This window comes from Nicotiana attenuata, chromosome 8, assembly GCF_001879085.1.
Source record: "Nicotiana attenuata strain UT chromosome 8, NIATTr2, whole genome shotgun sequence".
Lineage (NCBI taxonomy): Eukaryota > Viridiplantae > Streptophyta > Magnoliopsida > Solanales > Solanaceae > Nicotiana > Nicotiana attenuata.
The window spans coordinates 7994031-8014029 of record NC_031996.1 but is presented as its reverse complement, the minus strand read 5'-3'; the positions used below and the strand labels follow the sequence as shown (position 1 = coordinate 8014029).

General features: G+C 38.6%; 2 protein-coding genes and 1 long non-coding RNA gene across 4 annotated transcripts; all 3 read left to right on the top strand.

The window, feature by feature from the left end:
* On the top strand, positions 7935–13276 carry LOC109230845 (WPP domain-interacting protein 1-like). Of its 2 annotated transcripts, XM_019396299.1 has the most exons (4): positions 7935–8148; positions 8689–9743; positions 11931–12637; positions 12830–13276. In XM_019396299.1, exons 2-3 carry the CDS (start codon positions 8744–8746, stop codon positions 12626–12628), a joined length of 1698 nt encoding a protein of 565 aa, XP_019251844.1. In that variant the 5' UTR covers positions 7935–8148; positions 8689–8743; the 3' UTR covers positions 12629–12637; positions 12830–13276. The 2 variants fall into 2 exon arrangements, with proteins under 2 accessions (XP_019251844.1, XP_019251843.1); XM_019396298.1 differs by lacking the exon at positions 12830–13276 and having other exon boundaries at positions 11931–12822.
* On the top strand, positions 13531–14187 carry LOC109230846 (photosystem I reaction center subunit V, chloroplastic-like). Its single transcript, XM_019396301.1, has one exon. The coding sequence runs from the start codon at positions 13629–13631 to the stop codon at positions 14073–14075; it is 447 nt and encodes a 148-aa protein (XP_019251846.1). The 5' UTR covers positions 13531–13628; the 3' UTR covers positions 14076–14187.
* LOC109230844 lies at positions 14462–16696 on the top strand. Its single transcript, XR_002068716.1, has 2 exons — positions 14462–14796; positions 16388–16696. It is a non-coding gene; the product is annotated as an uncharacterized LOC109230844 (long non-coding RNA).

Sequence of the window (19999 nt, the reverse complement as noted above, 5' to 3'; positions counted from 1 at the left end):
AAAAAGAGTATCTTTACGAGATTTGGTACTCCTCGGGCCATTATTAGTGATGGGGGGTCCCATTTTTGCAACAAGGCTTTTGACTCATTGCTTGCTAAGTATGGAGTTAATCACAAAGTGACCACCCCCTATCATCCACAAGCTAGTGGACAAGTGGAAGTCTCAAATCGGGAGATAAAGAGTATTTTGTCCAAAACGGTGAATGCTAATAGGATCGATTGGTCGAAGAAATTGGATGATGCTCTTTGGGCTTATCGGACGGCTTACAAGACTCCAATTGGTATGTCCCCGTATCGGTTGGTGTTTGGTAAAGCTTTCCATCTTCCGGTGGAACTTGAGCACAAGGCTATGTGCGTATTGAAAAAGTTGAACTTGGAATGGGATGTTGCAGCCAATCTCCGAGTGGAGCAATTGAATGAGCTTGTGAGTTTAGATTTCATGCCAACTCCAGCTCGTCTTTGTACAAGGACAAGATGAAGTACCTCCATGAAAAGTATGCTCAGGGTAAAGAATTAAGGTGGGTGACATGGTTCTTCTTTTCAACTCCCGGTTGAGGTTATTCCCGGGAAAGCTCAAGTCTAGGTGGAGTGGTCCATTTGAAGTTGTTGGGGTGACCCCATTTGGTGCTATTGATCTCAAGAGCAAAAATGGTGAAGTTTTCCGAGTCAATGGGCATCGTGTGAAGCATTACTTGGGGAAGATTGATGACAGCACGTGGTGGCACTCCTTCATTTGAAGTGATATTATGGTAAAATGTATCGTGACGTGACGTTAAATCAGGCGCTTCTTGGGAGGCAACCCATGTCTTTTTCTTTCTTTCTTTTTATTTTTCCGTTGTAGATTAGGATTTTTTATCTCATTGTTTGTGAGATGTTTCAGGGTTGATGTTGGACCAGTGCAGGGCAAAAGTAGCAAAAATTTTAAGGTCTCTGAAGTTTGCCTACGCGGCCGCGCACCAAAACAGTGCGGTCCGCGTAGGCTGGTGATATGGGAGCTGAGTCTCTGAAGTTTGCTGCGCGGTCCGCGTGACATTTTTGTGCGGTCCGCGCGGGAGAAGCCCAAATTACATACTCTCTGAAGTTTCCCACGCGGCCGCGCACCAAAACAGTGCGGTCCGCGTGGGTTGTTCAGGCAATTAAGGATGCTGAAAATCCAGCGCGGTCCGCGGCCATTTCTGCGAGGCCGCGCTAGTGGGTAAGTAATGGGTCCCACAGTGTTTTCTATAAATAGAGACCTAGGCTTCATTTTAACCTTTTCGCCAATTTTCTACCTGAGCTCTAAATTTTCACTGTGCATCAAAAGAACTTGCTTCAAGTAGTTGAAACTTTCACAACCCCTGGTAACATTCTTCACTAATCTCATTCATAGTTTAATTTTTTTTATTTTATTTGCTTCCTGTTAGTATAACTTCTTATTTTCCTCTTTCTCTCTTAGTTTTACTTGTTAGGGTAGATTTTGTTTGTTTATGTGCAACAATGGGCATGAATTCTTGATTAGTAACTGAGTAGGGACAATTAGGACCCATAATTTGAACAAAAAATTGGACTTAAATGAAAATCCCCATACTCAGTTAATTGTCTGCCCTACGCGGCCGCGCCAGCCTAGCACGGCCGCGGTCCAAATCAGTGCGGACCGCGTCGGTGAGATTTAGAGAGGGGTTTCTCTGGAACATCTTAAGCGCGGTCCGCGCTCCAGTTTTACGCGGTCCGCGCTACCCCAGCGCGTCCGCGTGGCACTTTTGCGCGGTCCGCGCCCCTTCTATTCTGCAACCCTGTTTCTAAACCATGCTTTCAACTGTAGCATCCAATTCACTGCATATGCTTCAACTAACAATGTTAGACTTTTCTTTGCAGATCATGGTTAAGCAAAGAGGAGGAAAAGAACAACAACCCGGGAGGGGTGGTTCCTCTAGAGGGGGAAAAGGAAAGCGGGTTGCTAAACTCACTCCCCAGGCCCGGGCGAACATTAAAAAGACCCGTAAGCTGATACGGGCTGCTGATAGGGCTGCCTCCCACTCTTCGGGGAGTGAGTATGCACCCTCCCCCGGAGCATCACCTCAGAATCAGCCCCCACTCACACTTCCGACCCATTCCAACTACATGACACTCCTCCACCTTCACCTGCCTTCAAGAGACCGGTCAATGTAATTTCGGATTCGTCTGATGAGTCCGTAGCAAGAAGTGAGGCACAATACTCCACCTCCCCCACAACTTCATTATCTGGGGAGAGTGCAGGATATGGTGAGGGGGGTGAGCCCCAAGTTGGTGGTGTTGATAGAACAAGAAAACCGGAAGCATGGGCTGATAGATTTGTAAGTGAAATAGCCTTCCACAGATTTCGAGAGTGGTGGCCCAAAAGAAAATTGATTCCGGAGAGGCAATTTATTGACTCTGATCTTCTTCCTTTAAACCCACATGTGCAAGCACAATTCCGTACTAGAGAGGGTTGGGGTTTCTTCAAGGAACGTTGCATAGTCGCAAATGAACATATGGTGAAAGAATTTTACTGCAATGTTCATCATGTAGTGAAGGACTCAAAGGCGACACAAGTGAGGGACAAAGTAGTGATGTTTGATGGGAAGTCTCTGAATGAGTTTTTGGGGTTCAACGAAGAGGACGAAACCCAATACTTAGAAAAGCTGGCAATGAAAGAAGAAGTTCGTCCTTGGTTGGCCCAGCACTTGGCAGCCCCGGGCACTGTCCCAGTTTGGTTGAAAGCAGGGGAGAAGATTCTGAGAAACACGTTCAGTTTTGAAGCAAAGGGTTGGTTGACCTTCGTGTGTAGTAGGCTTGATCCCTCCACTCATGATCACACAGTTCCTATTCCCCGTGTTGTGTTAGTGGCATCTATTATGGCTGGTTTTCCTCTGAATGTGGGCAACATCATGTCAAGGGTGATTTCTACGGTCGGGCAGGAGACTAACACAAACTACCCCTTCTCGAACACTCTTTCCCTGTACTTTAGAGAATTGAAGGTGAAGAAGAAGAGGTTTGATGTCAAGGTAGATCCGGTGCCCCCCTACTCATGGTACAGTCAGTTGGGTCCCGACAACCCAAAGAGGTCCAAAAAGCCTCAGGCATCCACTTCCACCGCCCCTGGCCAGTCTGAGGAGCCAGCGGTTATTCAGCAGTCCACTGAGCTTTCCACCATCCCTGCTACCAGTGAGACATTGCCTCCAGGTCCTTCTACTATTGCTGGTCCATCTACTTCAGCGGACCCGGATGTCCCTTCATCGAAGACTCACCGGTTCACTGCCCACCATCTTGCTCAGTCTCTAGCCAGTTTGAACAACTGGATGTCAGCTACGACATCCAAGTTGTCAAACTTGGCCACTGTAGTTCAGGCACAGTCAGCCCCTGCCCCAGTTGAGATCCCTCCTTCCTTTGAGGAGACACTGAAGAAGATCCTGGCCAACCAGGAAAAGATGATGGAGACACAGGATGCCTTGGCTAAGGCAGTTGGGGCACACAGCACCGCATTGGGTAAACTAGCTAGGGAGCACAGGAAGTTGAGGAAGCAAAAGGCTTCCAAGGAGTCAGTGACGAAGTTGAGGGAGGATGTGGATAAGCTCTTGGTGGATCAGATGCCACTTGACTTACTCTTCGGGGACCCAGCTGTAGATCCAGCAGCAGTTCAACCACAGCAGGAGGAGACTCCCAGGCTGAGGAAGAAGAGGAAACTCCCTAGCACTGAGGGAGTTGTGATAGAGATGGCCCAGGTTCAGGAGGGTACATCCAGTGTTCCACCGGTGGTTCAGCCTGTCCTTGATCCAACTCATGTCCCAGCAGTAGAGCAGCAGCAGGTCGGAGACCAGTCTGAGGTCCCGGCTACTACAGAGGATCCGGGGACGACAGGAGACCCCATGCATGTGGACCAGGCTTGAGGGGCCTTTCTATATCCTTTTTCTCTGTTTTTGAGCTTATTTTGGTAGTTGGCATTGGGGACAATGCCGGCTTTTATTCGTGGGGGTGCGCCCTACCATTTTAATTCTGATACACTGGATGACTGTATATATTTATTTCATTTCTAGTCTATGTTTTGTATTGTCTTGGATTTTTAAATAATTGGCATGTATATAACTTTTAACTTTGGCTACTTTTAGACTCTTATGTATATATTCATCCCGTTGTATATTCTACTCCCCATTGTACATATTCATTTGGTTTTTCTATTTACGTTCAAATTTTTCGTTTTCAGCCTAGTAGTGAGGCTCGTAGCCTTTTGTTTCGGTTTTAGTGTTTTCAATAAGCCCTTGGTTTTCTTAATGCCACGATTCTTTCCAAGGGTAGAGTGTTGTGCGAACCGGGTGGCTCTTCCCAATGATAGATGGCGTGACAACCTTCTTAAGGGTTTGAGTCCGTTTTTAATTTTTCTTCTTTTGATTTTCAATATTTTGTAGTTAAGAGGACCTCAGGCAAGCTTCACTTAGGCCTAACACATTTGCCTTTGATCCCATGGTCAAAGACATAATGTTGTGTTTAGGATGGTGAAAATTGTGGCCTTGAGACTCTTGTGTTGACCAAACAATCATCATATGGTCGTGTGGGGCCATTGTGCGCTTGAAATGGAACCAAGGTCGTTGTGAGCTCTCAACTCGATGTCTTTAGCAATCCTTGAGTGTGTGTGGTGAGAATTCGAATTGTGAGTCTAAGCTCCAAGCCGATGGTCTAGAACTTGCCCTGAATGTTTGTTGAGGCGAAATCATAGGTGAAACTTGACTTGAGAAGTGAATATAGGCCCTTCTTGATCCGAACTACCAAATTTGAACAATTTCCATGACCTACCAATGAAATGATCCCTAGTTCAACCCTTTTGAGCCTTAAACTTTCTTCTGTCATGAACCAAAGCTACAAGCCTATACCCGTTCTCAATGAAACCCTCTCTTGGCACCCAAATCTTCCCTTGAGTAATGGCAAATATCTAAGTTTGGGGGGGAGAGACAAGAAAGGCATCAATGTGGTAAAGAGGCACAAAAGCAAAAGAAAAGGGAGGCAATGAAAAAGAGAAAAAGATAAAAAGAAATACAAAAGTGAATAAGAACAAAAAAAAAGGGGATTCAAAGAAAACAAAGTGAAAAAAAAAGGTTGTGTAAAAGTAGAAAAAGGAGAAAGGTTTGAATTGCAAAAGAAAGAGTGATAATATGTCTCTCTAATCCCTTGAAAGAAGTAAAATACTCAAATGAGTCAAAAAGTATGCCAAAATGAATCAAAAGAAGTGCTGAAGGGAAGATTGAACCTAACCGAACAAAAACATGTCCTACCTTTACCCAAAAGCCTTCACAATGACTCCTCAAAAGCCCTATATGATCTTGAGTTGAGGGAAGCTTACATTAGTGGATACTTACATAAGGGGCAAGCATATGGTACCTAAAGCTGGACTTATGACCTTCTTTGTGAGAGAAATGAGTGACAAAACCATCAACCTCGGGTTGTGTGTCATTACTCTAAAAGGTGAGGTTCGCTTAGGGAGAGTTGAGGATGTGTGAGTTTGGGTTCCACAATGACCAAGGTATTTGAGAAAGCTCCTTGATGAAATGAGTCAACCCTTGATGCTCTTGTGTCACATTTGATCCATAGTTCTTAAAAGTTTAAAAATGTGTTAATGATGCATTCGTATTGATGCAATTGTTAGTCCCAATTGATGCGTGATGAGGCTTCCTTAGGATAAGCTGGAATTACTTGGATGTTTCCTTTTGAGGGGTGGGTCTTATCTTATTTGCTTGAGGACAAGCAAAGGTTTAAGTTTGGGGGAGTTGATAACTGTGATTTTAACACGTTTTATGCCCATACTTGCCTATGCTTTATGTATGAATTGTCATAAAATAGACCCAGAATGCTTACAAAGTGCGCTTGATTGCAGGTTTGAGCGACAAGATGACAAAAGTCAAAAATCGGCTCGAAACGGAGTGAAACCTGCTCAAGTGTCAAAAATCATTGAAGTGGGGACAAGAGGACCTAGCGCGGACCGCACTGTTTTGCTGCGCGGCCGCGCTAGGAGATTCAGAGAGTATACATTTCAAGGGTATCCATGCGCGGTCCGCGCTCCTTTCTACGCGGTCAGCACTTGTGTCCACGCGGTCGCGCTTCATTGTTGCGCGGTCCGCGCCCATTAGCCTGCGCGGCCGCGCTACCTTTTTGCGCGGTCCGCGCCCCCAGCTTCAGAAGTGAGTGATCGAAGACCAAGACCCCTACGCGGCCGCGCTGCATTTCTGCGCGGTCCGCGCCAGCCCCGCAAGGGTATTTTTGTCCAGTTTTTCTAGCCTAGTATAAATAGAATATTTTATTATTTTTAGGTTAAGAATTAGATATCAGATAGCAGCTGCACTCGTGAGACTCATGTTTTAGCCTATTTTGGGGCATTTTCATCTTGTTTTATCGTGAATTGTTGTAGATTAACATTCTAGTTAATTAATATGTTGATTTTATCTACTACTTCTTCAATTTCTGTTGCTATTATGTCTAGCTAAACCCATTAGCTAGGGTTGTGGCTCAACCCTAGTGTGGGTAATTAATGAGTGTAATTGTTTAATGCTTGAATGATGTTGGGTGTTTGCTAGTTGGGTTAATTTTATGATTTAACTAGGATTTGGTGGTTGCAAACACTAAGTCTAGCTTAGTGGGTCTTGACTCTTCTTGAGAAAGAGTGTCTATGACTCCAAAATTAACCCAATAAGGAATTGGGATGGACCCATGAGAATGGTAGTCCCAATTAACGGGTTAAACCTCGAGAGAGTAATTACCCAACTTGAACCCTAAGTTGCTTGGGCTTGTTGGCCTACCCAATTGGTCTCGAGAGAGTCAATTGGGAATCACTCTTTCTACCGAGAGGTGTGAGAGTGAGTGCAATCGTGCAACGGTTATAGCATAAGCCCCATAATCATCATTCTTGTATTAGGAATCTCTACCCGTTAGTTGACCACCTAGGTAAATGCCACTACCCTAGTGTCTTTCTCTATCTTGCATACAACCTAGAATTACTATCTTAGCATAATTTAGTTATAATTAGTAGTTGTTAAATTGTAGTTGATAATCATAAAAACCCAAAAATGATAGAAGATCAATTAGAAGCAAACACGCATTTCTAGACTAAGCAAATATCCAACTCCCTTTCTAGCTCCCTGTGGAAATTGACCCCGATACCACTATTGGGTAAAAGTATTAGCGCCCACTCTTCCTAAGGTTGAGTCCGCTGTGATTCAGGTACCCACATTGAGGCCCGACTAAATTCGGATTCACGCCGGGTTAGTATCTACGGACAAACGGATCCTTTGTCTCACTTTATATGACACTCTTCTTTTGGTCAATTTCAAAAGAATGACATCTTTTTATATTTAAAAATAATTTAGCTTTAAACTCATAATTGAACTCTTAATAAAATGATTTATAGCCATACAATTTTTTGTGGCTTGTTTTAGACAACAAAATTCAAAAGTCTTTAATTTTTTCTTAAACCGATCCAATCAAATACCATCATATAAATTAGAATGGATGGAGTATTTATGAAACAATATTGAGTATTTTTTATAAACATGGTGCCCGGACCAGTTTGCGCGCACCTCAACTAATTCTATAGGATACATGAGTATTTATAAAACAGTATTGAGTATTTATGAAGCACTATCAAGTATTTTGAAAAATCCTTAAATAAAAAAATACAATAAAAATTGAAATAGAAAAAATAATACTATAAATTATTATTTCTAATGCCTCGGGATTTGGTCTAGTGATAGGAGCATAATTTATTATATGTCACGAATTCTAAAATTTGCCGCAGATAAAAGTAAAATAGAAAAAAATAGAGGGGCAAATTCATTATCCATATACCCTATTTGTCCTCGAGGATTTATCGGTTATTAAATAAAAACACAACTCAAATGTTATGTCACTAATTAAAAAATTAAAAATAAAATGTTGTCACTAGTCTGACTCCTTCCTTGTTGATATAATTAAATAATTGAAAATAAAGAATTATTAACAACTCCCAACCCGACCCGTTCTACCCCACTCCCCAAGTCGCCCTTCTCCCCCAAATAGTTAGTTCTGACAATTTTGTGGCTATAAATTTCTAAATCCAAACCAATTCTGGGGTTTCCATATTCTTCTAAATTTCATCTCCATTCTCTGCAAATCCACGATCATGGAGAAAAAGGTACGCTAAATTTATCTAATTACTTCAATCAAATCTGTATACATTGGATTTGCCAATAACGAGTTAATTTTTTGTTCTAAATTGAACATAATAGTTATTAATGATTCCTTTAGCTAAATCCAACTAGTTATCATTACTGTAACAAATTTGATTTCGCGACTATGTTGATTTTTAGCTGGAATTTACCCAAGCCATGTAATTCATTTAGAGTTTAAGTTGTATGTACTAATGGTGTAAATAATTTTTTCACTATCAGGTCACTTAATGCGTAATTACAGGTAAATCCATTGGTTAGCATTAATTGATAATCTGGTACAAATGATAACTAACCTGCTAGCATAGGTTACATCCACTGATCTTTACACTGTCAGTATATATAACTTAAATCCATTCATTGAAGAGAATTTTGATATATTCGGTCCCCATGAGCTGGAATGATGGTTGTTTGTTCTCGATTTTGATCTGATTCTTCTTCATGTTGTCCAAAGGGCTAAAGCCCTAGATTTTTTAATATTTTATTTTTCATTTTTATTTTTTTAGTGGGACTTGGAAGGTCAAAAGATCGGTGCTTGACTTTGTGGAACATGATGAAGCAATGACCACACTTCAAGATTTGGATGATCCTGATCGAAACAAGGTTGAAAACAATGGGTCTAGTATTGTTGAGATTAATACCCCTATTTCGAATGAAGTTAAAGGCAAGGGAGTGGATTCACCTCCCCCTATGAAATCCTCACCGATAACTAAAGGGTTTGGCTTGAAGAAATGGAGAAGGATCAGGAGGGAATCGCACAAGGATGGGGATAGTAACACAGACAGTGGTAAGTTGTTGAAGCGTGGTTTGTCGAACGCCGCTGCAAATTCTGTAAAACCTGTGCATTTGTCTGCTGGAGCAATCCAAAATAGTGATGGATCCGTTTCTTCAACAAATGCACTATTGAGGAGCCCTGGTGTTCTAGTTGATGCCTTTGGTGTAATTGGTGATCCTGGGCTGGCTGATCGGCCTCTAATTTTTGGTGCCACGGACTCAGAGAACAGTGAGGATCGGAGTAGTAGGTCTTCGACTGCAGCCAGTGCTCCAAAAGCAAGGTACGAATCACCTGTGGTCTATGGTTATGTGCCTGATAAGAATGGCCAGATGAGTCTGAGTGGGAAGAATGTGAGTTCTTTAGCTCAGAAGTCTCATCAAGGAAAGGGTCGAGCTGAAACTAGTAAAAAGCCTAGAGGAGAAAGGGTCAAAATCGAGAAGGAAAACTCTCTTTCCAGCATGGACTCTGACTCACAGAGCTCCAATTTTCTCTGTGTGCAGAGTAATAATCATGTAACAACTAATGGTATTAAAGATGGAATGTCAGTGAATAATGGACAATTCAATGATGAAGCTTTTGCCAGAGAACGGCCAGTCAGTGAGGAATTTCAGACTTGTCTAGATGGAAGAAATGGTAAGAATTATGAAACTCAAGAAGATCTAGCTGCTGAATCACCCTGGGATGTTAAAGAAGAGAGGAGTGAGAACCAGGGGCTGTCCGCAGATCATGATCCTCTGCTGGAGTCTATCGTCACCCTTCAAGCTGCTCAGGACAAACTTGAAAGAGGTAGATCTTCAGTTTTCATTGAACAATTCGAATATATACTTCTCGTATGATTTTTTTTGGGTGATTGTGATTTCTATTTTCTGCTTTGCTTCTTCAATATAAAGCGTGAAGCAGATTTCTTTTTAGTCAGAAGTTTATTCCAAATTCAGAAATGAATAAGAAAGGTGGCAGTTATTGCATAGTTATTTGTAATGTCCTCCCCCTCCCCACTGCGGGTACGCGCCCCTTCTTCCCCCAAAGTTTGAGCTTCAGTTTTTGACAAATTTGGTCATTGTTTTAGAATTTAGGACTGACATTGTTGCAGGAAGAGGCGACAGTAGTGTCATGACATTCAATCGTGTAGTATTGATAATCTTAATGGCTATGTACCTATAGTAGTAGGATCTCTGTGGCAAGATCCACTCTTCTTCAAGTTTAAATATTTTTATTCTACATTTGGTATCGGCTATGATGCATATATTGCTTCAAGATCATGTCACCATAATAAAAAAAGTTTATTGAAGAAATTTATATGCCTTTAAGTTCTTCATTCTGCATTAGGTAATCATTTAACATTGTTTGTAGCTAGTACAGTAAGATTTGGTTAAACTCTTTAAGGAGTTGATATCTATTCATTATGGTAAATACTGACATTGCACATTGAAGGTGGATAAATGTGTTACTACTATTTACTATTAGGACGCTGTTGGCTTTCTCAAGAAATTGAGTAGTTTTAGCGCTAGAATGAACGGGATTTGCACTCACAGTAGTTATAACGTTGTGTTTTTTCTTTTGATCATAAAAAAAGGTTGGGGAGTAGATAATTTGGAGAATTGATAGTATGAATAGCCTATAATGTTGGTGTGGAAGATAAGGAGTTTGAAGGTGTAGTGGCTGACATAGGACTTAAAACTACATTTTTTTCCAGCCGAAGTTAAAGACAGATTTAGGTAAGAAAATGTCCTGATTAATAAAAAAGGGGTCTTAAATGCCTCGGAAACAGCCTTTTTGCCCTCTTGAGCCGAGGGTCTTTCGGAAACAGCCTCTCTATTCCTTCGGGGTAGGGGTAAGGTCTGCGTACACACTACCCTCCCAGACCCCACTAGTGGGATTTCACTGGGTGGTTGTTGTTGTTGTTGTAAATGCCTCGGAGAGTTGGAATATTCTCTTCTGTTAGTTTTCCATTCCCGCAAATGTTACTCTGGTGATTGGCAATACTCCCTCTTTTTCAATGTGTGTGAACCTTTTCGGAGTATGAGGGTGAAATTGACTAACTTTCAGTGTGAATTTGGACATAGATTTTTTAAGTTTTTTGAAATAAACTCTACATATTTATAAACTACATAAAAAGTGCTATAAAGCACAATTATTAACAATTCAAAATATCTAAAAACTATTTGCAAAAAATATGGTCAAAGAAAACTTCCTTTGACTTCCCAGATAGTAATTGGTTCATTCTTTTTGAAATGGAGGAAGTAAAAAATAAGAACTCCAGAATAGAAAGAATATCTGGAGGGTTGAGTTTTTGGGTTGTATCAATAGCAAATCTGCAGAACAATCAAGAAGATGGATAAATAAAATCAAGGGCAAAATAAAAAATTTCTCTCAGAATTCTCATAATACTAATTAATTCTATAAAGAGGAAGGATTAAGAAATTGAATCTATGTCTAAACCAGATCTCTTCTGCAACATGATCAGAATATTCTATGCTCCTTAAAGTAAAAAGATTAAACTTAAATCTGACCTAAAGTTTTTGAAACAACAGATGGTAAATTGATTCGAATAAATACCGTCCTGACTTTCTTATGGACCGGAAGGGCTTTTATCTTGGTGAAAGACTTGTTGGCTGCTTATTCTATGGATCACTACCGAGTAAAGCTTAAGGACTAATTCCCTTGCTTTCCTAATGGCCAATATGTCCTTGAGCTTTACCTGCTTTTGGTCCAAGGAAGGCGTGCAGATTGGGATGATGATCTTGTACCGTTCTTGAGCTCTTAGACCACTTTTAGTTTTTGTTTCTCTAGCTGTTTATTCCCTCTTAACTGTGTGATTTGTAGCCAATTCTTTTACATGTATCTTGTGGATCATATTCGTGCATTTTGCTTACCAATATACCTACCCTTTTACCTGTAATGTAAGGAAGAAATCAGTTACTCCTTGAAGTATCATTATCTGATAGTAATTAGTTTACATGCCTTTCTCTGCAGAAATTCAGAAATTCAAAGATATTGGCATACCTTCAGATTTCGGTTCAGATGACACAGATTTTCCTGGACTGAGCACATCTGAGCAGTCACAATCCAGGAATGGTGTGCAACATTCATTTAACTCATTGGAGTCTGAAGTGGTTAGCTTAAAGCAGAATGTCATACTGTTGCAAAACAAGCTTAATGAGGAAGCAGACTTGCTTAAGTTAAAGGAAGCCAGAGTTACTGAACTGGAAGCCATCTTAAGTAGTAACTCAAAGAAGGAAGAAAAGAAAACAGGAAATGATTTGCACCAGAGTACTGAGGACATTGAAAAAGAGCTTGAAGGCCTCTTTAGGCAGAAGTTTGAAGCTGAAATCGAGTATCTGGCAATATCGAGAACAATCCAAACGTTGAGAGCTGCAGCAATTGATCAAGTTACCCTCTTGGAAGAACAGAAGATATTAGCTATGGAACAAGCACAGATGGTGAAGAAGCTTGGTGATTCAGAAACGAAGACTGCAATGCTCAAGTCACAGGCTGAAAGTTTGGCAAATTACTGTGATGATGTGGCCAGCACTAATAAAACACGAGAGCTGCAGAAGGGAGTCTGCAAGTATAGTTCCTATTTTTTGATACAGTTGGTATTGCTGGTTATCGTCTTTGGACTGTATGTTTTGCAGATGTCACCTGATGCTGTTGAAGTTGTACCGACATAATTTTGAGAAGTGAGCCTTTTTCCTTTTTCTTGTATTTTCAACATAAAGCAACGATGAACGCTAATTAGGTCGTTTTAGTTGTTCATAGATAGAGGATACACCTACTTTCCATTTTGTCAAGTCGATATTGAATTCAATGATACATATAAACAATGATTTGGTGGCTCATAAGTTCTGAGATTTGCTGATGTTGACCATCAGGTTATTGTAGAGCTACCCAGCAGTGCTACTCCAACAAAGTGTAGACCTTGTTCTATTGATCTGAAGCATCCAGTAACGTTGCGCCAGTAGAAAGAGTTAAAGCTACGAAGCAAAGCTGTTAGTGGGAAGCTCGGTATAAGCGAGTTGCTGCTTCCACCTTTAATTCTAGGCTTCACAATAACTCTTTTTTTCTTCCCCCCCCCCTTCCCTCCCCTTTTTTTAAAAGAATTTTTTTTATTCCCGCTTAGGGTGAAGCAACACTCGAAGTTTAGGTGATGTTTGGTTGCAGTAGTAAAGAAATATAATCAGCACCTAAAATTTAACATTGTCTATTGATCAAGTAATGTTGCATTAGACCATGTTTCAAGTGTCCATGAATCTAAGTTATGTACAGTAATAATGTAAATGTTCTTTGACACGATCAATGTAATTTAACCTATTATAGCAGGTTAGTTACTACTATTTATATCAAATTATCTAGTGATGTTTCTCATAGAAATTTATCTATGATTAACTTACAACCCAATTGTTTAAAATATCTTACTGTGTAAATGTTAATGGAAAGTGAAGAGATTATGTTTGGGGCAAGAATATGTAATCCAAGAAGAACCAATGAAACAAAGCCAACTCACCATCCAAAATCTTTCTTTGCCTCATTCCCACCCTCACAAAATCTATCTCTTTTCTCCCAAAGCCTTTCCTAGAGTATAACCTCATCTTTAACTTTTCCAATTTCCAATATCCACTGATATATCCAATTAAAGATCAATTCCTCTTCTCCAAAAACACTGGTGTAATCATGGCTTCTGCTTTGTTCTCTGCACCAACATTCCAAGGTCTTAGACCCCTCAACAAACCAACTGACACTTGTCTTTTTCTCAACAATAAGGTCATCACTTCCTACAAACCAATGAAGAAAAGATGCAATCTTGGTGTGAAATCTGAGCTCAACACATCACTTGTTATTAGCTTGAGCACAGGACTATCACTTTTCTTGGGAAGATTTGTTTTCTTCAAATTTCAGAGAGAGAATGTGGCCAAACAAGGATTGCCTGAGCAAAATGGAGTTAGCCATTTTGAAGCTGGTGATTCCAGAGCCAAAGAATATGTTAGTTTGCTAAAATCTAATGATCCTGTTGGTTTCAACATTGTTGATGTTCTTGCTTGGGGCTCAATTGGTCATATTGTTGCTTACTATATTCTTGCCACTTCTAGTAATGGATATGATCCTAAGTTCTTTGGTTGAAAGAGAAAAGAGTCTTCTTGTTGATTTGTACTCTTCCATTGACATGTCTTTGTTTGTAATGCAGTAACTTAAGTTGCATAATCTCATATATAAATGTTGCTTTATTTGATAATGTTCTTTCTTGTGTGATTTACTTTTCAATTTGAGAGAGATAATCAATCTTCTTTTCTTTTTCTTGTTATTTGGTTTGATTCCCATAAAGTATTACGTAATTTTAAGAATTACTTATAGTAGATTAGACAGTAAAAATAAAAATTTAATAATTTCTTATTAACTAAGAAAGACAAAATTTAACATTAAACACTAGGAAAGCTCCATCAAATTCTAAAATATGCAATAAAAAAAGGGCATTAGACACAAAAATATACAAAAAATAGAATAAATAACAACTCAAAAAGCTGCATCATACTCTAAAAAAAACGACAAAAATATGCCGTTAGATATGAGTTCCCCCTAAATTCCTTCTTTTTATAGGTCTAATCAAATCAAAGAGCCAAAGTTCCTTAAATATTTGACTTTGAGACCAAAAGTGTTAAATTCTGGCAAATGTGATGGACTAAAAATAATCAGAGCATACTTAAGGGGACTACTTTGAACCTATACTCAAACAAAAAGGGACCATTTTGTCATTTTCTGCTGGCTCATAGAAATAAACTGTTACTGTCCTCCATTTCCTCCTCCGTCTCCGCCCCTTCCGACGAACGGACCTTCAATTTCAAAGGTACCTACCTATTCGCCCTTCACTCCATTTTTTTTTGATTTTAGGTAACTATTTAACTAGATATTCGAATTAAGAGGAAGATATATATTGAGGCATTGAATATTTTCGGATTTCCGGACTCGATGTTTGCTTGTATAGCTTTTGCTCAATTTCATCTAAAAGTTTGCTCCTTTTGTTCCTCTGAAATTCTGAATTGCGCACTGTTGCCTTTTTTGTGTTTTACTGTTTTTGTGGTGTAAATTAGTAGTGTCGAGTTCGCATTACTGTTCAGGTTTTATGGTTTTGAGTTTGTAATGAGTAGTGTCGATAGTTTTAGTAGAGCATAGTTGTTGGGAGAATGCATTGATTCTTCTGAAACCTAAGCATATATGTGATTTATGAGTTGTTGTACTTATCCTCTTCATCTGTTTTTTTTTTTTCTAAAAAAAAAGAAAAGAAAATGCATATTTAGGTGTATTGAGAGCATAAAGTGTCACAAAACTGAATATAAGTTTTTTAGAAAACCGAAGCTACTGAAGACATTTGTCATTTTGTTAGTGTTTAACTTATCAAAAACCTATCAAAAGATAAATGAATTGAATAGTTGGTTTTAGGAGAATTGTTAGCTGTTTTGATTTTCTGAAAACATTCTTAGAGTTTAGGATGATAATTTGCAAAGGCTATTAAAACTTAAGTATCATCTTTTATACATTGGAATTCCAATATCCCTAATATATCCAGTTAAACATCAATTCCCTAGGAACATAGTTGATGTTCTTGCTTGGGGCTCTATTGGCCATATTGTTGCTTATTATGTTCTTACCACTTCTAGAAATGGATATGATCTTAAGTTCTTTGGTTGAAAGAGAAAATAGTCTTCTTGTTGATTTGTACTCTTCCATTGACATGGCCTTACTTGTTTTGCAGTAGCTTAAGCTTGTATATTGGCAAAGAATTATTAGTACTACATTTTTCATTTATTTGTTCATCCATGGTTTCAATATATTTATGTTTAATTTTAGTTCAAATTTGAGGTTTATGATTAGTTTAGAAGTATAGTCCCAAACTATAGTAGTATTTATTATACAGTTGTCAATATATTTCAACAGAAAACGAATACTCCCTCGGTTACAATTTATGTGATATGGTTTCAGGTTTGAGTCGACACGGAGTTTAAGGGAAAAAAAGAAGAAATTTTTTGAAACTTGTAGTCTTAAACATGTTATAGTATTTGTGTGGCTATAAGACATTTGAAATTTCTGGTCAACACCTTCTGTTTGTGCCTGCAAATGGTATAGGAGTTCAATTTTCCATCGGTAAACTCCTTTCTCTCATGTTATTAGTTTTGTACCGGTTATTGGTTAATAGAATTTGATGAGGGCGCGTTTCGTACGAGGAAAAATGACTTCCTGGAATATGTTTCCATGAGTAAATCATTTTATGGTATTTGGTAATGACAGACGCCATTTTTATGGTATTTTCCATCAAAAGGAGGAAAATGACTTGTCTGATCGCTAATAGCCGGAAGTCATTTTCCTTACAACTATTTTAACTTTTATCTTCATATTACTTCCATACAATAACTCCAATTGCTGCATTTGCTATATAACAGGCATGGCAGATGCGTATATAGCAGATGCAGCAATAATAGAGGCGGAGCTAGCATGTATTATGAGGGTTCACCTGAACTCCATGGCTTTTGTTCAGACCCTACATAAGAATAAAAACTTTTTTCTTCTGTTGATGGCTTGCTTCCCATCCCATACTCTGAAATGGAAATTTATATCACAAATCATTAGACCATCATTAGAATTATTATGGAACATGATCATGTATTATGAAATTACCTGGAGCTGTGTAGCCGATAGATCCTTAACAGTTGTAAAGCTTGTCTGAATTACAGATGTTGTTTTATTAGTCAGTAGTAGGAAACGTGCCAATCCAAAATCACCAACATGGGCAACCAATTCATCGTCGAGGAGAACACTGCTTGGTTTGAATCACACTGAACTATTGGTATTTGACAATCACTATGAAGATAATGGATTGCACCAGCAACATCAATAGCAATATTTAGCCATTGCAGAAACCCCAACCTTCTAATTGGATGAACATCTGCTCTTTAATAATCTGGATGTAGCCAGTCCTCCAAACTTCCATTAACCATAAGCTCATAAACCAACGCCTTGAAGTCATTTCCACAATAATCATCACCAGAACATGCAGTGACTAGCTTGACTAAATTACGATGTCTAACATTTCTCTGGGCCTCACATTCTGCTATGAAACTTTTGATAGCTCCATGTTGTGAAAGATTCAGCACTTTTATAGCAACATGTTCACCTTCATCCGTTTCAACTATTCCCTTATAAACATATCCATGAATCCCAACACCAATCAAGTTGTTTTGGTAACTTTGAGAATACTTTGATAGGACATAGATAGGAGTTGGTTTAGATCTTTATCTAAAGAAGAAATGTTCGTTTAGTCCTTTGGAATCAATAGAGGAGAAGGGAACCAACCATAACTACTAGCCCAAAATCCCAATATCACAGAGATCATGGCAAGCTTAAAGTTAAGCTTGTTTGAATGACTGAAGTAATTGCACCTGGGGCGTTTCAGTCCAGGTTCACCACCACAGTTTCTAGGATTTCCAACCACAGAAGCTACGCTCACATTCTCGAAGTCAAAGATGCCTCTTTCTGGAAGCGCACCTTCAAAATCATTAAACGACAAGTTTAAGAGATGTGAGGAGGCAAAGCCTTCCGGTACTTTCGAACCATACCTGAGAGCCCATTATGAGAAAGATTTAAAACTTGAAGACTCCTTAGTGGATTGAACCCTGAAATAAATTTCTTCTCATTATTAGATCAAACAATGTCGCACAACTGCCAAGTGTACTGGGAATTTCATCACTTAGACTTTTCAAAGTGACATCTAATGACAAGATGTTTTTAAGGTAATTGAGCTCTTTTGGAAGGGATCCAGTCAAGTTGTTTCTAGAAAGGTTTAGAACAACCAAGGAAGAGAGGACACATATTTCTTTGGGTGTTAAACCGATTAAATTGTTTTGGTTCAGGGTAAGATACAACAAATTTTGACATTTTGCAACACTTGAAGGTAGTCTACCTCTAAGGTTGTTATGATCAAGATTTAACTCTGTTAAAAGGCTCAAATTTGCAATGGGAGAGGGTATAATTCCTGCAACTCTGTTCTTTAACAAGATTAAAAATTGTAGCTTATAAAGCTTTCCAATAGTCGGTGGAATGATACCTGTGAGTTGGTTTCCGCTCAGCCTAAGTTTTTCCAGGTTAACAAATTTCCCAATCTCTAATGGGATATGTCCAGAAAATCGATTGCTTGACAAGTTGACACAGGCAAGATTACCCGAGAGGTTTCTGAAAAACTCATGAAATCTCCTCCAAATGCATTGTTTTGCAGATATAGACGTTTCAGGTTAGTGCATTGGTTAAGGAGGAAATGAAGCTTAAGTCATCAGGTTTGCATATCTGTCATATTATTGTGATATTCAGTAGTAGTATATGGGTTTTAGGGAGAATTCAGTGTGAAAATTAATAGGAGAAGAAAGATCCCATCAAGATAAAAGGCCATGGTTTTTCATACATTCTGTAGAGCTTCTTAAACGCTCTATTGTTTGAAGGTGGTAATCTCTATAAGCTGTTTATTTTTGATAAAATAAAATTTTTGACATAGCGTAAGTACTTCTAAGAAGGGGAGCCTTAGCATAACTGGTAAAGTTACTGGCATGTGACCAGAAGATTACGAGATCGAGCCGTGGAAACAGCCTCTTGTAGAAATGCAAGGTAAGGCAGCATACAATAGACCCTTGTCTCCTGCCCTTCTCTGGACCCCGCGCATAGCGGGAGCTTAATGCACTGGGCTGCCTTTTTTTTTTTTTAATTTTTTTTTTGTAAGTACTTCTAAGTTTCTCGGGATCTACTCCCTCCGTTAACTTTTACTTGGCATGTATACTAAATAGATTTTCATTTTTATTTGTCACTTTATGCATATCAAGAAAAGACAAATTTTTTTTTCCTGTTATACCCACAGTATTTATTACTCATTTCAATTCATTTTCTCAAATTTAATAAAATATGCATCAATTAATATGGGTATCATGGTAAATTATGCACTTCATTTATTATTTCTTAAGGGTGTGAAAAGTCAAAAAGTGTCAAGTAAAAGTAAACGGAAGGAGTATATTAAAAAGTCTAAACTCAAAGAGACAATCTAGTCAAGTTGCTAAATCTTTTGTTGTTGGAAGTTGATCCAAAAGGTTTTTCAAAGTTGAATTGAAAATAGGAGGCCTCAAATTCATCACTCTATCCTACAATTGATATTTTGCTTCCAACACTGGAATATCAGCGGCAGCGAAGCTAGAATTTTTAATAAGGGGATTTAAAATATAAAGAAGTAAATAGCGAAGAAACAAGATAGACTCAATGTCTACTAGTACATATACATAAACAAAAAAATTGACCTTGTATATATAGTGTAATTTTTCGAAGTTGCACCCTCTAATTTCGCCCTTGAATGTTGGGGAGAGAAGGAAGAATCGGGTTTCGAGACTGCTCATTTGGACATACTTTAATTACAAGCAATTCATTTCAAATCATTTTAGGACTTTTTGTTGGCTCGTACTATGAAAGTAAGATAATATTGTTGGACTATAGAATATAAGTCCTCGTTGAAAAAAAAAAAAAAAGAAGAATATAACTCGTCATTTCCAAATTATTGTTGGCTTTCACGTCTACGAGATCAATTTACGTAATATTGACAAATTATTTTAAAATAAATGAATTGTAGTACCTTTGGTTTAATGCTTCTATGTATGTACATCAGTATTTATGAAAAGAAGAATCTATTTTCACTTCCTTACATGTTCTTTTTTTCTTCTTCAATTGATTCTCCAAAGAAAGCGTTTGGACATAACAAATGTTTGATTAGAGAAATAACAATTTTTAAAGCTAAATTGTAAAACGATATAGAAAATTGAGTCACAAAGGTTGTGTTTGGTACCAAGGAAAATGAGTGGTCTTATCACTTATTTTCTCTAGTTTGATTGGAGAGTGAAAAACTTTTTCCGGAAAATAGTTTCTAGTGTTTTTTTAAAGAGTAGAATATGTTTTTAGGAAATAAATTTTTATGCTACTCCTCACGCCGTTTCCCTCAAATCCCCATGTTTCGTGTGCTTAACCCCCCC

What these genes read in the sequence shown, in the direction of transcription:
- LOC109230845 (XM_019396299.1), top strand. Translation starts at nt 8,744, where the DNA reads ATGACCACACTTCAAGATTTGGATGATCCTGATCGAAACAAGGTTGAA. An exon ending in TCAGGACAAACTTGAAAGAG is followed by an intron (nt 9,744 to 11,930) that starts GTAGATCTTCAG and finishes CTTTCTCTGCAG; the next exon opens with AAATTCAGAAATTCAAAGAT.
- LOC109230846 (XM_019396301.1), top strand. Translation starts at nt 13,629, where the DNA reads ATGGCTTCTGCTTTGTTCTCTGCACCAACATTCCAAGGTCTTAGACCC.